Source organism: Pristis pectinata, chromosome 3 (genome assembly GCF_009764475.1).
Source record: "Pristis pectinata isolate sPriPec2 chromosome 3, sPriPec2.1.pri, whole genome shotgun sequence".
Taxonomy (NCBI): domain Eukaryota; kingdom Metazoa; phylum Chordata; class Chondrichthyes; order Rhinopristiformes; family Pristidae; genus Pristis; species Pristis pectinata.
Window position 1 is genome coordinate 94,714,538 of NC_067407.1, and position 15,227 is coordinate 94,729,764.

The following is a 15,227-nucleotide window of genomic DNA, read 5'->3' on the forward strand; positions in this document are numbered from 1 at the left end:
AGATTTTCAGCATTTTCTTTGTCTCTGCAGCTGCAGGTTTTCATGTGTGCATTCCAGTAGGGCATTGAATAGGGCTAATTTAGATTGATATTTGGGGATGAAAGATTTACATTATGAAACTTAAAAACAGAATATACTAAATATTTTGCAGGTCAGGCATCATCTGTGGATGGAAGCAGAGCCAATATTTTAGTTTGCTGATCCATCACCTCTGGATGGGTTTGATGGGTGATGCTTGGGTGCAGGATCCCCCCCCAGGTTGGGTTTCTGGGTGACTCTGGAAATTACAGGAGTTTGTATCTCCATCTTGCCGGGAGGCTGTTGGATTGGAGGACATTCCTGGTTACTCTTTGCTGGCGGAACGAACCCGAACCTGGGAGGTGAGGGGCTGACTGACCCCAGCAGCCGGTGAGCGCTGTGATTGACAGGGGGCGAGGTCACGTGACGTCCGACGCCATGTTGGCAACCGCGGCCACCGGAAGGACGCGGGGGTTTGCGGATTGGCCCTGCGGCCGGAGGGGAGGGGGCGGGGCCGCGGCCGGCGCACAGACCGCGCGTTACTTTGTCCCAACGCCGTGCGGTGCAGCGGCAGGTACGTGTGCGGGCGGTTGCCGGGGAACCGGCGCCGGGCGGTTGGGGTTGGGGTTGGGGAGAGGCGGGGGGAAGGAGTTGTACCCAGTCCGGCATACGCTCCAACGGCCGCAGCCGCGCAGCTTCCGAGGCCGCCCCTTCTGTGCTCCCTCCGTCGGTCAGTCAGTCACCAGGCACCGGGATTAACCCGAGGTTTTGGTCGTTGCCCGGCCTCTCGCCATCTCCTTTCACCCCACAGCTCCTTCCCCCCTTTAACCGCAGCGTTGATATAAATGGAAAATAGATTCTTCTGGGCTTGAGACCTGAAGTAGAAAGGGAAAAGGCTGCTTTCTAGTTTAAGTGCAAGTTTTTTCTCAGGAGGCGGCCAACTAAATTGGTGTCTTTGTTAACTTGCCACTGAATCTCGCTATTTTCTGCATTTTGTCAGTAGAGAGTAGAGGACTTGTTAAAATTGCAGGTGAAAACGCTGAGACTTTTCGAAGTGTCAAGATTATTCTGTCTCAACTTTCCTCGGGACTGTGAAACAGCCATCAGGGGTTGGCTGCTGATCCTGAGTGGTCGGTTTCCTTGCTGTTCCACGATCGTGTGCTGGTTTATCTTTCGTACCTGATCTGAGTTGTATAACGCAGGAGGTAACACGGCTGAGGTCACCCTTGTCCCTGTAATTACCACCGATTGAGGTTATTGACGTGAGCAGAAATGGATGTAAAGGAGCTATAATCTAACCTGGGGAAAAACTCAGTATATCCTTTGAACTGCGAATTGGGATGAGAGTAACTCTTTTTAAAAAAGAGTTTAAAGTGAAAGGGGTGCATTTCCCCCAACCCAAAAATCCAGCTGTGTGTACTGTGAGAGTTTCAGATTGAGCTTGTTGTGCTTGACCCTCCCTTGTTTTATCTGTGGCAGAGTTTATAGCCAGCCTCCTGGTCATGATTCACTGCATGCGCCCATGATTGTGCTTTCCCCTGCTGAATCTCTGTTCCCTGCTCCTCCTTGCTCCACCTTTGACTGTCCTCTTGTAAACTACATTATGTGATTAGCTTCTTGAAACTCATTTCACTGTCTTTGAGCCACAATCCCCAACTTGCACGTAATATCCAGTTATTTTTATTTGTTAGGTGCCTTGGGCTGTTTTTCATGTTTACATTTTATATAATTGCAAGTTTATATTAAATGCAACCTATTCAAGACTTTGTCCTTTGTGAATTAATTTCTGGCAACTCAGTAATGATAACTTTTCACAAGACAGGGATTTTAAAAATAAAATCATTTGTTTTTGTTTCTGAAAATTATAAGAAATTGCAGTCAGCATGTTTTGCTTTTCATTGCACTGAAGTTTTGAAGAACACACTTCACAACTCCAGGCCACATTTAGGACAAAATCATGTTGAGCTTATGATATGACGTGTATGCAGTTGAAGCTTTTATCTTTAGATGAAAGGTGTTCAAAATGTTGTGTCAAATAGTTTCACATGAAGTGAAAACTTTTCATTTGATTTTCATTTTTAATATAAATGAGTCATTTTGTATGGGTTTGCATTCTAATAGTCTGTACAGTGTCCACAACCCTTGATCAATTTTTTAAAAAAATTAAAAAAAAATTATTTACAGCATGGTAACAGGCTCTTCTGGCCCAACGAGTCCATGCCACCCATTTTAAACCCAAATTAACCTACCCGTACATCTTTGGAATGTGGGAGGAAACCGGAGTACCTAGAGGAAACCCACGCAGACTTGGGAGAACTAGATCAATTTCAGAATTATGTATGTTTATAGTTTAGTGACTGGTTGCACACTTTTAATTATTCTACCAGTATAGTGCTGTTTTAATGATGATTAAAGCACTATAGCCAAAGATTTAGTGTTGAATTTGACAAATTTATCTAATCATTTTAGATAATTACAAAATAACACCTTAAAGATCTTAATTCTATTATCAGATAACCTTAAGCAACTTTGAGTTGTTCCTCATTACTGTGTATTATTATGATGTGCCCTTGCACATTCTGATGAAAGAAAATGTTTATTTTAATGATGTTTAAAGCACAGATTTAAATGTTTTGGTGCAGTCTTGGGAGTGGACCACTCATTTTACTAAAACAATATTGATAGGAAACAAATTAAATTAAAATTGTTTGAGAAAATTAAATTGAGCTGTATTTAACAAAGATGCCGTAAGTAACTGGAGGAAAACCTCCAGTATGGGTCATAAAGTAGGCAAGTAACACAAATACGCCAAGTAATAAAGCTTGTAGTTTAAAGCACATGTAGTCAGCCTATCCATGCAGTAGCAGGGAATACAAGAGAGCAGTGATGTTCATCAGTTTGCTGCAAGCCCTGTTGTATGGGGATATTGGAATGTTGTCCTGTGATGGTGGGTGGGGGAAGTAAAGTTTGGTGAAAATTATACCTGGCATCATTGCCATCTCCTGATAGTTACAAAGCACTGCATAGTCTTTGTAACAAGTTCAAGACCCCTTAATGTCTGGTTTGTGAAGTTAAACAGTTCTGTGTTATGTCAGGCTGGAGCGTTCTGGGTTGGGTGTGGTGTTGATAGAAAAAAATGAATCACTTCAGTGTTCGTTATTGTTGTGCTCAAGGTGCTACCTAGTGGCAGAAATTAAGTACTTCAGATCAAATTTATTCCGTACACAGAACTCGTGTTGAATTATCAAGTTCTATGTGTGCTGTCTCAAAGATAACGGTGGATTGAAACTGCTTGTGCTGGACTCAAGGTCATTCGATGTGAGTGTATGTAAGGATTTTCTGGATGCTGGTCAGTGTGTACAATGAAACTGAAGCTCATAAATTTGTAATATTCTTGGATTGATCCAAGATGCATGTAGTTTTACGTTAGAAAATGTCAGCATTTTGCATTTGATCTGCCCTTTTGGACCTCTGCCAGTGGACGAAGGAGAGAAGAAACTGGTTTCCTGATGTTCCGTGGTTTCTGTTGGAGACGAGTGTGTGGGTGTGTCGAGTGAGTAAAGGATTTGGTCTTTGTAATATGTTGTTGAGGTTCGCAGCTACTAATTGGGTAAAGCACAGTCACTTGGTCAGGTTCTGGGGCTTCCAACAGCCGGTCATCTCCAGAATAAGAAATTTTCATTTATTCATCTGATGTTTAGTTTTGCCCTGAATTGAATAAATGGGTCAGTGAAAATATGTACACGTTCAGTTTGTAAAGTGAAATGTCAGGTCTTCAATTTTAACTCCATTATAGTGACATTTGGCATTCTTTTTCATGTCTAGTTATGATAGATATTTAGTGTGGTTCTGCAGTTAGAAGGGATGTGCTGAACTGGCTCAAGTATGGAAGTGTGCAAAACTTGCCACTGTTCGCTGGTCTGTTAATAAAGTTGATTCCTAGCCCTTCGATAGCATAAAGGCAGTGCAGAATTTTAATGTTCCACACAGTCTGTCCTGAGGAAGTACTGCTGGCTTGAAGTCTGGGTACACAGCCAGAACTTAGAGATCAAAGCATTATGATTGCTGATCTTGGAGTTTCATTTACTCTTTGGAATAAGGGTTTGGTCGCTGAAACACAAAAGTAGCGTTTGCAAAAAAAAACAATTTGATCATTACTCTGCTTATGTTGCATCTAAGAAGGTATGCATTTCCATGAACCAAAAAAATGAAGTTAATTTGGAAACATGGTGTGTTGGTGGGAATGTGTGTGGGCAGGGATAATTTGCTGATTTGTAATGTTACCAAAGTTTTGACAATGTCCATATTTGTTTTGAATGTTGTTAATTGTTGATTTGGTGATTATTTTACACAGTTGGTGAAATGTTTCAGTTAGCATTGTCCTGCAACTTTAAAGAAAAAATTGTTTAAACTTGTGGAATAATGTAAAGAATTAGAAGGAACAGTTGCTTGGTAATTTTTGATAATTGCCCTCGTGTATTTTTGAATCATTTCACCATCCACCTGGTAATCTTTTGCTGTGACAGAACTCCATACAGAGTACCTGCTTTGAGAAGCTAGTGATGGGCCAGTGGAGTTGACCAAATGCTGCTGTTGGTAGTCATTTTCCATTTTTTCCTTGAGGGCCTTCATTATCAGGGGCTGCTGTTGTGTATTGGGGGCAGGTTGGTAGAGGATCTTTTGTGGATGTTAAAAGTGAGGCAAACTCTCTGATATTAATGATTTGGAGCTTGATCTCCAGATGTACGTATGTGCAAGGGCCATCTCTGCAGTGCAGGTTGGTTTGGCTTGAGCGTGCCTCTGGAGTGGAGGTGGTGTAGTTTGAACGATTTGTCCTGTAGCTGTGTTCTAGCAGCTGCTTATTGTTGAGATGCAGAATTGTGGTGAGAAAAGTGTTGGGGCAATGATGTAATCATGGTTGACACCAGTGCGTACTGAGATTGGTCCGGTTGAGGACCCATTGGTTAAGATTATGGTGTTCATGGAATAATGTAGTAGATGTAGGAGTTGGGCAATTTCTGATGGTAGATAAATGTAATAATTTTGCTGTAATAGTTATCCATGATCAGAAAGCATGTCGACACTTCACTGGTTAATCTGATAGCGTTCATTGAAATGAGGCACCCCCAAGAGCTTGCATGAAAATTTGTCCCACTGTAAATGACCAGCTGAAAAGTTAAAAGTAGCCCTTTGGAAATGATTGCATATCATGGTATGACCATTTCACCTTGTGTTTATTTAATTCAGCTGAGGAGATCAGTGATGCAGTATCGATGCCTAAGCTCACCACATTGACAGTGTAATCCTCTGGTGAATATCTTAGTACAATACCCAGAGAAACCCATTTGGTCCATCAGGTCCATGCCACCTTCCAACAGAGCATTCACATCAGTCCCATTCCTATCTCTTACTTCTCTGTACCCTTGCAACTTGTTATCTTGCTTGTCCATCAACTTTCCTTTGATTTTTTTTTTGCTTGTTGCCACTGAGGGGTAATTTACAGCAGCTAGTTACCAGCGCATCCCTGGGATGTAGGAGGAAAGCATAGCCCGCAGTCGAAACCCACGGTCATGGAGAATGTGCAAACTCCATGTAACACTGAAGGTCAGGTCTGAACCCAGGTCCCTGGTGCTGTGAAGTAATTTGTTTTTGCACTGATTTTCCTTTCTGGTGTGATGTAAGTGATGGTCTAACTTTGACAGCAATGTTTGAAGCAAGTTGTGGTGAATGCTGTCATTGTTTTGTTTCTGGCTGAGGTCACCTGTTGATGGTTAATAAACTCATAACTAATTTCCACCTGATCTTCACTTCCTCTCCAGTCTTGGCTCTTTAATTTGTCGGGGGAGGGGGGCACTGGTTGCCTCTCAATTGGTGCTGTCAGTCATCGACACTAACCAACTGGGGAGCAGCCTTGGTCCCCAGATCTGGAACTTTAAAGAGCCAGGGTTGAAATTTGTGTGTTTAAACTTTAGCCTCAATGATGCACGTGGAGGAGGAACAGCAAATAGTTGTGAAGTTTCAAGAACAAGGGTTTCGTAACGTGGAGGACAGTGGCTAGCTGAGGATCTAATGGACAGTAGAAAACTGATGGGGTGGGGCAACAGATCAGGATAAGCTAAGAAGTGAACTATAAAATAAGTGCAAGCAGCCCAATAAATCATTAGTGGATTTAACATTATAGAAGGGCTTGCACTTTTCTCTATTTGCAGGAATCTTGTATTTAATGAATGAGGCTTAATGGGGATCTTGACTATTATGGCAGCTGGATTTGGTATTGGTTTATTATTGTCACTTGTACCGAGGTACAGTGGAAAGCTTGTCTTACAAACCGATCATACAGGTCAATTCATTACACAGTGCAGTTACATTGAGTTAGTACAGAGTGCATTGATGTAGTACAGGTAAAAACAATAACAGTAGAGAGTAAAGTGTCACAGCTACAGAGAAAGTGCAGTGCAATAAGGTGCAAGGTCACAACAAGATAGATCATGAGGTCATAGTCCATCTCATCGTATAAGGGAACCGTTCAATAGTCTTATCACAGTGGAGTAGAAGCTGTCCTTAAGTCTGGTGGTATGTGCCCTCAGGCTCCTGTATCTTCTACCCGATGGAAGAGGATAGTTCACAGCTACTTGAAGAGGAGCAACGCAGTATGTTTAGTTCTGTGTTTGCTCAAGATCAATGCATTTCTAGGAACAATTATTGCATGGTCATAACCAGTGATAGATCTAGCTTGGATTTTGTTTCTTTCTTGGCAAGGAAGGTGCCAAAGTCTTAGAGTGTAATCTTAAGATTAGGAAGTATTTAGTAATTAAAGCCAAGCTTTATTTTATGCCTTTATTATTTTATTAACTTAATTCTCTTGCCTCAATGCCTGTTGTACCATTACAACAAATACAAGAAATGAAGTGTTGAAAGCACCATGGTGAAATGGGATATGCATGGAAAAGTGTCACATGAAAGGATATAATAGTGGGGGAAAAATGTACATTTTGCCAGTGCAGTCTTGTGGACTACCAAAGTTGTCTGACTTCCTCAGAGAATTGATCATAAAGAAAATAGAACACACATTGGTTGTTAAGTTTTCCCCTTGTAATAAGGTCTCCTTGCAGTGGTGGCATTTATTTCTCATTTTTTGTGCGTTATTTTATTCTGATTTGAACTCTTAAGTGGCAGTATTTGGGCTCTCGTGGTAGTTATGCTTCTTTGATGGTTCCATGTCATGGTTACTGGTTGAGCTGTGAAACAATCTTCCATTGAACTATTTTTCTCCTATTACGCAAACACAGACTTCAGACCTTGGTGCACAGCTTTCTCCTTGGTTGAAGAATTATTAGTGATTCAGTGACCTTTGAAAGGCAATGTTGAGTTTCTTTACTCTATTGCTGTACTTGGGGAAATAATACCTCTGCCATAGTGATCCTATACACTATGTTTTGGTTTTCTTCAATGTTTACATTGCTGAGTATATTTTAGAGCATGATGTTGACCTCAAGTTTGAATTGTCTTGTGAGGAGTCGTGTTTGACTTTTGAAAGCTATGGTGTGGTCTTAGTTTGAACAGCAGCCTTGAGTGAGGGTCCTTGTTGCCATCAGCTTTGGGTGTGATCTTGCAGCCATCAACCCTTGAGTGCTAAATCTCTGTTAACTTGAACATCTTGCAGTTCCTTAACTGTAAGAGATGTTGGTGTTCTGATTTAGGATTGATTCCAAATCTTTAGGCTCAAATTTCAAACCAGACAAACTATTCATATGCCATATTGTGGTGTGTGTTGGGGGTGGTGTGGTGGTGGATGGGTAGATTTGAGTGAGCAGAGTTTCAAGGGTTGGTTTGTGTGAAGAGATGACTTCAAGGCAGGCTAAGGACTCATTTTGAAGATGCTGACCCACCACCAGGACTTGACCTCATCATTGTACCAATAAAAAAAAGGTGTTGTTAGACATATTGAAGAAAAATTGCACAAGAAGAAATTGCTTTAAGGTGACTAAACTTCAGAAAAATTTCTGAAGTCCCACTTGTTCATGATTCTTCTAATGTAACCATATGACCACTGATTGTAAATTGACAACACAAGTATTTCACAAATCCAGATATGCTTTCAGCACTCGTATATAATTTTCTGCTGGATCTAACCTATTATTGTACGTGAAATCTTATTACTCTATTGTAGGGAGAAATAAAACTTGCTCAGTGTTTCAAGCCACAGTATGCAGTGGTTGGAATGATACTGCCAGAAGTCTACCTCCACCTAGAGGGGAAAACAGTCTTACTATTTTCAAATTTGACTTCATCCCGATGACCTTCATAGCCATTGGCATGCTTTGCAAGCATAATTAATCTTGTAATGTAAGAGGTGTGGGAAACAACTTGTGTACAACAGCAAGATTGCATATGATGTTGCTAAGTATTGGTCAGAATGTCAGGAGAAACTCTCCTGTTCATCTTTGAATGGTGCCATGGGATCTTTTATTTTTTGCTTGAGACAGGTCCTTGGTTTAATATCCCATCCAAAACACAGCAATCTCTGCCAGTGCAGCACTTTCTCACTATCCTTGGGATTGTTGGCCAGGAATATGGGTTGAAATAATCAATGATCCTTGCTCACTGCATGTGTGAAGATGGGAATGTTTCATGTAAGAACACTACTGGCATTAATCCAAAGCAGAGGATCTTGTTCGGTTGCATTGTGTCTGCATAGTGAGACTTTGACAATAGTGACTGATAGCTTAATGGCTGACTTTGTAGTTTCCCAACTGTTTCTCTCTTGTTGAAGATGACTCTGATCATACAAGAATGATAACAACCTACCACCTTCAGAGGTAGCCATTCTAATGTACTTACATATTGGGCACACCAGTGAAGTGTCTGTTGTACTGCAGAGCCCAGACAGTGTCAAATGGAATTAGAGAATCGCTATAAAAAGAGAGGTTAATGGGTAAGGGGAATTAGATTGAATGTATTGTGAAAACCCTAATATTCTGAAGGGCTGAGTTTTCTCTGCTGGACATTTTGCAATTTGTCTGGTTTCCACACAGGACTCTAATGATAAGAAACAGGATGGTTGGTGGATCATTGCCCTGACCAGGGTTGGAGAGAGTGGTCATTAAATATCTTGATTTCTGCCACTGATTAAATCAGCTCATTACTATTTAAGGCAGTGATTAGAGTTGGGCGCTGGATAACAATGGATAAAAAAGCAATTGCCATGCAAAAACATATGATATGAATGAAGGGAAGCTTCATCAACCACCAAAAAATGGGATGTAATGATTGTCTAGGGACTACTGTCGCTTGGCATTGACGTAGATTGTCGATTTGAAAGCAGAGGTATGAATTCAAAACTTGGACAGAAGGCAGCTAGGAGGATGTGACTCATAATGTGGAAAATAATACCCAAATACAGAAAACAAAATCGAGCTTGAAGAACAGGCAGTTGAATTGCTTGATATCTTGAAAGTCTTTGGTTTTGTTGCAAAGAATAAGGAACTGAGTTGTTTATCTTCAGAAAATTGAGGAGCAGAAATTTGCTATGACAGATACTTAAATGATAAAAGTTGAAATGCAAGTTTTGATGTTTTCAGTTTTGCACTATTTATTGTTCATGGTTTATTTCTAGAAGAATAGAGTACAAAACTGGGTTAGACTATGTGTTGTATCATGCATTTTTTTTGGGTTTCTGTACCACGGCTGGTTGAAGCATTGTCAAAAGAATGAGCAATTTGCTGCAATTCTGCTGGAATTGAGGGGATACAACCATTTGCAAAGCTTGAGTAATCTTCAGTTGGGAAGAGTGATCAGCTTGAGGTCAATGCAATTTTTAAGACTTACAAAGGGATCTGAAAGGGTGGAGGTTGACAAACTTTCATTTTTTTCGATGTATGGTTGTCCAAAATGAAGGTTAGGGAGGGGGAGTAGAATAAGTTATCAATTAACATATTAAATAAAAATTAAGGTATTACTTTACCCAGAGTGGTGAGAATTTGGGGAGAATTTATAATGACTCATAACTCTGGTAGAGACTTGATGTAATCATGATGGAGGAGGTGGATTATGATATAGAGGGGTAGGTTGGGTATAAGTAATGGTTGGGGAAAGCTTCATCTGAACCGTAAGCATCAGCATTTGTGTTGTAGATTATTTGTAACTCAGTCCATAGCTGAGTCTAAGTCTATTGTCATATGCACAAGTACGGTGAGGTTCAGGTACAATGAAAAACTTGCAGCAGCATCACAACATAACATAACATAAAACATAAATTATACAAGACAGTAAAGAAGACTGTGCAAAACAAGACACAATTAGAAACAAGTCTATGCTGGTGCATGAAATAGTCTGTAGTGTTCCGTTGCTGAGGTTGGATGAGTGTTGTGCAGGTCAGTTCAAGAACCTGATGGTGTGGGACTTCAGGCTTCTATATCTCCTGCCTGGTGGTAGCAGCGAGAAGAGGGCATGATCTGAATGGTGGGGATCCTTGAAAATAGATGCCACCTTCTTGAGACAGCACCTCATGTAGATGCTTTTGGAATTGCCATACCTTACCAGGCCATGATGCAACTCGTCAGGGATACTTTGAAGTTTGTTGAAGTTTGTTCGAGTATTTGGTGATGTGCCAAATATTCTGTGCCTTCATGATTACATCGAAGTGCTCGGTCTAGGACATTGTTAATGCAGAGGAATTTGAAGCTGTTAACTCTCCACTGCCAACCCATCAATGAAAACTGCCAAACTGATGAAAATAGCATATTAAGAAAAGAATAGTTATTGGTTGATTTTGCAGCCATTGTTTTGAAAGAGGTTATGTTAATTCTCTCATCTGCTTCACATTGAATCTGAATGAGAGAAAAGCAGAGTTTCTGTTGTGGCAACATCCATCAATGGGATTTAGGATTGCTGTCCTTTTGTAGCATTCTTGAATCAGATATTGACAGTTGCTGTTATCTCTTCAGATGCATGCATAACCATCAGTTGAACTTTTCAAAGTATGGCAGTGTCATAGATTTAGTGCTGGAATCATACAACAATCATACAAGTCCTTCAGCCCACCTAGTCAGTGCTGCCCATTAAGCACTCATTTATACTAATTCAATGCCAACCCACCAACTTCCATAGATTCCATCACTTACATACTAGAGGCAACTTACAGTGATCAATTTACCTGTTAGCCTGAGCATCTTCGGGAGGAAGTACTGAAAGGCTTGGATAGAGAGGATGTTTCCATTAGTGGGAGAGTCTGGGATCCAAAGGCACAGCCTCAGAATAAACGGGGTGCCCCTTTAAAACTGAGATGAGGTATTTCTTCAGCCATAGGATGGTGAATATGTGGAATTTGTTGCCCCAGAGCGGTGGAGTCCAAGTCATTGGGTGTATTTAAGGCCGCAGTTGATAGGTTCTTGACTAGTAAAGGGGGTTAAGGGATGCTTAGGCTGACAGGTAAATTGGTCCTAGTGTGTATGCAAGTGGTAGAATCTGTGGGAGTTGATGGAATGTTGGGAAAGGATTGGCATTGAATTAATGCAAATAAGTGCCTAATAGGCAGCACAGACAGGTGGGCTGAAGGACATTTCCATCAGAAGGCAGGAGAATGGGGCTTAACAGAAAGTCAGCCCTGATTGAATGAGGGAGCAGGCTCGATGGGTCAATTTCTGCTCCTATATCTTGTGGTCTTATGGAAACCAGAGTACCCGGAGGAAACCCGGCTAGTCACAGGGAGAATGTGCAAACTATATATAACACTGGAAGTCAGAACTAAGTGTGCGTTGCTGGAGCCGTGAAGCAGCGGTCCCACCAGCTGCGCCGCTGTGCCTCCCAGAATGTCTTGAGCAACTTCTGTCTGCAGCCCAACACCACTACTGGTTACTTATGGTGAATTTCTAACTTTACCATTTATGGTCTGCTGTGCAAAAAATGGCTATATTTGTGTTTGTGTCAGAGTGGCAACTATTTAAAAAGTAACTTATCTTCTAAGGTGCTCAGTGACGTGGATGTGAGTGCTTTTTAAATGCATGTATTTTTTAAAAGTTTTGTTGACTAGTCAGTATGATTGAGGGATTATAACTTCAAATGAATGAAGTGTATAACTATGTAAATTCTGTAAATATTATTTATATATTTCCATAGCTTACCAAACTAACATCTTTTATGGTGTAACATTTATTATTTTTCTTTATCGTTCAGGTGTTGAACCAGAGGCAATACATGTGAAGAAGTTTTGAACGGTCCATCTGAAGATTGACACAGTTTTCTGACCTAACAGTGGGTTTGGGCTGTGTCAGCATTTATTATGGCCAAGGTTGCAGTTGGGGGAGGAAGTGCTGACTGTATGAGTCCTGTGAATGAATTTGGTGATATTATCAGATGGAGATCAGGTATGTCTGAGTAAAATTTATAGCATCTAATAACTCTCTGTTCTTTCCTTCACTCTAACTGGGGCATCTGTAACGATTTGAAATGATTGAGACCAGTTACATTAGTTTTTACATCTGACTTTCTGGAATGGCAAACCATGTTAGCTTCAGCCACTAATGTCATTATAGTTAAAAGCACTTAATTCAGAGCTCTTCATTTGGCAACCCTAGTATGTCATAGTGGTCTCAACAATTTGATAAATCTTGCATTTCCTCTGTATATTTTATAAGAGCAAGAGCATTATATTGTGTAGTTTTGAATCTTTTATTTTGATTAGATGTTGATCTGCCTCTTTCATTTTTTTTTCAAACATTAAAATTCTGAAGTAGACTAGCTGAAATTTTTAATTTTTTTGAAAGTACCTTTTTTGGTATTGACAGCCTGTATCAAATTCTCAGAGTCATAGTTACACAGCATGGAAACAGGCCCTTCGGCCCAACTGGTCCATGCCGACTGTGTTGCCCAGCGAACTAGTCCCATCTGCCTGCGTTTGGCCCATAGCCCTCTAAACCTCTCCTATCCATGTACTTATTTAGATGGCTTTTAAATGTTGCTAATGTTCCTTGAGCCATGACATGGGGTTGAGCCATGCTGTTTCAGAATTTAAATAATCCATTTGCAGTGAAATTTGAATAACAAGTTGTCTGAAACTGGTTTTAAAAATGTTATTCTTTATTTTCCTTGCTGGCTGTTGGAAACCCTCTGATCCCTGGTTCTAATTTCCTTTCTTCAAATGTCCACCTGAAAATTGAACTTGAGTGCAGGGTGGGAAAGGGAGGGGGCAGTTGTCATGAACGTCTGATTCTCACCTCACTTTTTATTTACATGTACTTTTCTAGCTTGTGTTGAGAAATAGCAGCTTAGGAATGGGAATCCTTGATCTTCCTGTTGCAATAAATATGCATCTACAGACCAGGGTCCGATCATGGCATGTTGCAACTGGATGTGGCTTTGCCCAAAATCTCGCACGTTATTTATTGCAGAATTGTTGGAGGGAAATTTGGGGCTATCGGTTGTTCAAACATGGCTTTACACCTGTTAAGGTTGGTGGTGACATGTTGAGACATGTTCTCAATGTCTTGTGGTTTGAGTTAAATTAAAAAAAAGCTGGAGCAGTACCTGTGTGAGCAAATCTTGACTCCGGACGTTTTCAGGTGATTTTTGTCAATGTAATGGTAACGATCTCTGCTCTGGTTTTCTGATTTCTGCTTCTCCCTCACCTCCTGCCACTTCATGCATTTATCTGTGTATTCAGGTAGTGTCCGTTCATCTGTGAACCAAGAAAATTGTTAACAAAAGGGGTTTTGCAGTTTTTATGGATTTGTATCACACACTGATGCTGCATCTATTAAATGAGTCTTCAGAGTCAACTCAGCATTTGTGCTGAAATTTACGTCTGGTGGGAAGACAGAGGGAACTTGGAAAAATTGCACTTAAATTATTAGGTGATTACGTTAAAGATGACTTGTATAGAGTTGAGCACTTAATCCAATGAATTATTGAGGGAGTGCTGCGCTGTGTAAGATTTTCTTTTGGATGAAATGTTAACAAACAATTTTACAAAGCTTCAAAACCTTGGCCTTTGTACCTCCCTTTGCAATTGGATCCTCGACTTCCTTATCAAGAGACCACAGTCAGTGTGGATTGGTAATAACATTTCCTTGCTGACAGTCAACAAAGGCATACCTCAAGGATGCGTGCTTAGACCCCTGCTCTGCTCTCCCTACACTTTGTGGTTAAGCACAGCTCAAATGCCATCTATAAATTCCCAGATGACGCCACTATTGTTGGTAAGATCTCAGGTGGTGGTGATGAGGAGGCGTACAGGAGTGACAAGGAGATCGGCTAGTTGAGTGGTGTCGCAACAAAAGCCTCACACTCAGTGTCAGCAAGACCAAGGAATTGATTGTGGACTTCAGGAAGGGGAAGTCGGGAGAACACAGACCAGTCCTCATCAAGGGGTCAGCAGTGGAAAGGGCGAGCAGCTTCAAGTTCCTGGGTGTCAACATCTTGGAGGATCTATCCTGGGCCCAACACATTGATGCAATCACTAAGAAGTCATGCCAGCATCTGTACTTCGTTAGGAGTTTGAGGAGATTCGATATGTCACCAAAGATTCTTGCAAATTTCTACAGATATACAATAGAAAGCATTCTGACTGGTTGCATCGCAGCTAGGTATGGAGACTCCAATGCACAGTATTGCAAGAGGGTGCAGAGCGTTGTAGGCTCAACCTGTTCAATCACAGGCACAACCTCCCCACCATCGAGAACATCTTCAAGAGGCGGTGTCTCATGAAGGAAGCATCCATCACCAAGGACCCTCACCATCTGGGATATGTCCTCTTGTTATGACCATCAGGGAGGAGGTACAGGAACATGAAGACCTGCACTCAAAGATTCAGAAACAGCTTCTTCCCCTCTGCCATCAGATTTCTAAATGGTCAATGAAACCCATGAACACTATCTTGTTATTCCTAATTTTGCATGATTTATTTATTTTTATAACTTGGTAATTTGTATCTTTTGCACTGTACTGCTGTGATGGGAAAAGCACTTGGACTCCAAACTTGAGGTCCAAATTTAATATGCCTGCTGCTTTTTAAAGATTGGTGGTGAAACAATTTCAGCCGATTCCTTTGGAAATTCTAATAATTCTTTACTTTGGCTTGCTTTATTGGATTAAATATTTTCAGTCTGTGGATATATCAGTTACGGCCACATGTACATGTTGTACTCCAGACTCAAATCATAAATGGATATGTTAGATTTTTACATTATTTCATCAATAGTCAAACAAGATGC

The 15,227-nt window shown here is 40.8% G+C and overlaps 1 protein-coding gene across 1 annotated transcript in view; it reads left to right on the plus strand.

Annotated features, from left to right (window-relative positions):
- The first annotated feature begins 462 nt into the window (after window positions 1–462).
- Window positions 463–15,227, plus strand: part of LOC127567749 (dystrophin-like) — a 358,665-nt gene continuing 343,900 nt past the window's right edge. Inside the window, 2 exon segments of the mRNA XM_052010734.1 lie at window positions 463–592; window positions 12,193–12,383. Of these exon segments, the coding sequence (XP_051866694.1) occupies window positions 12,299–12,383 (85 nt within the window). The 5' untranslated portion in view covers window positions 463–592; window positions 12,193–12,298.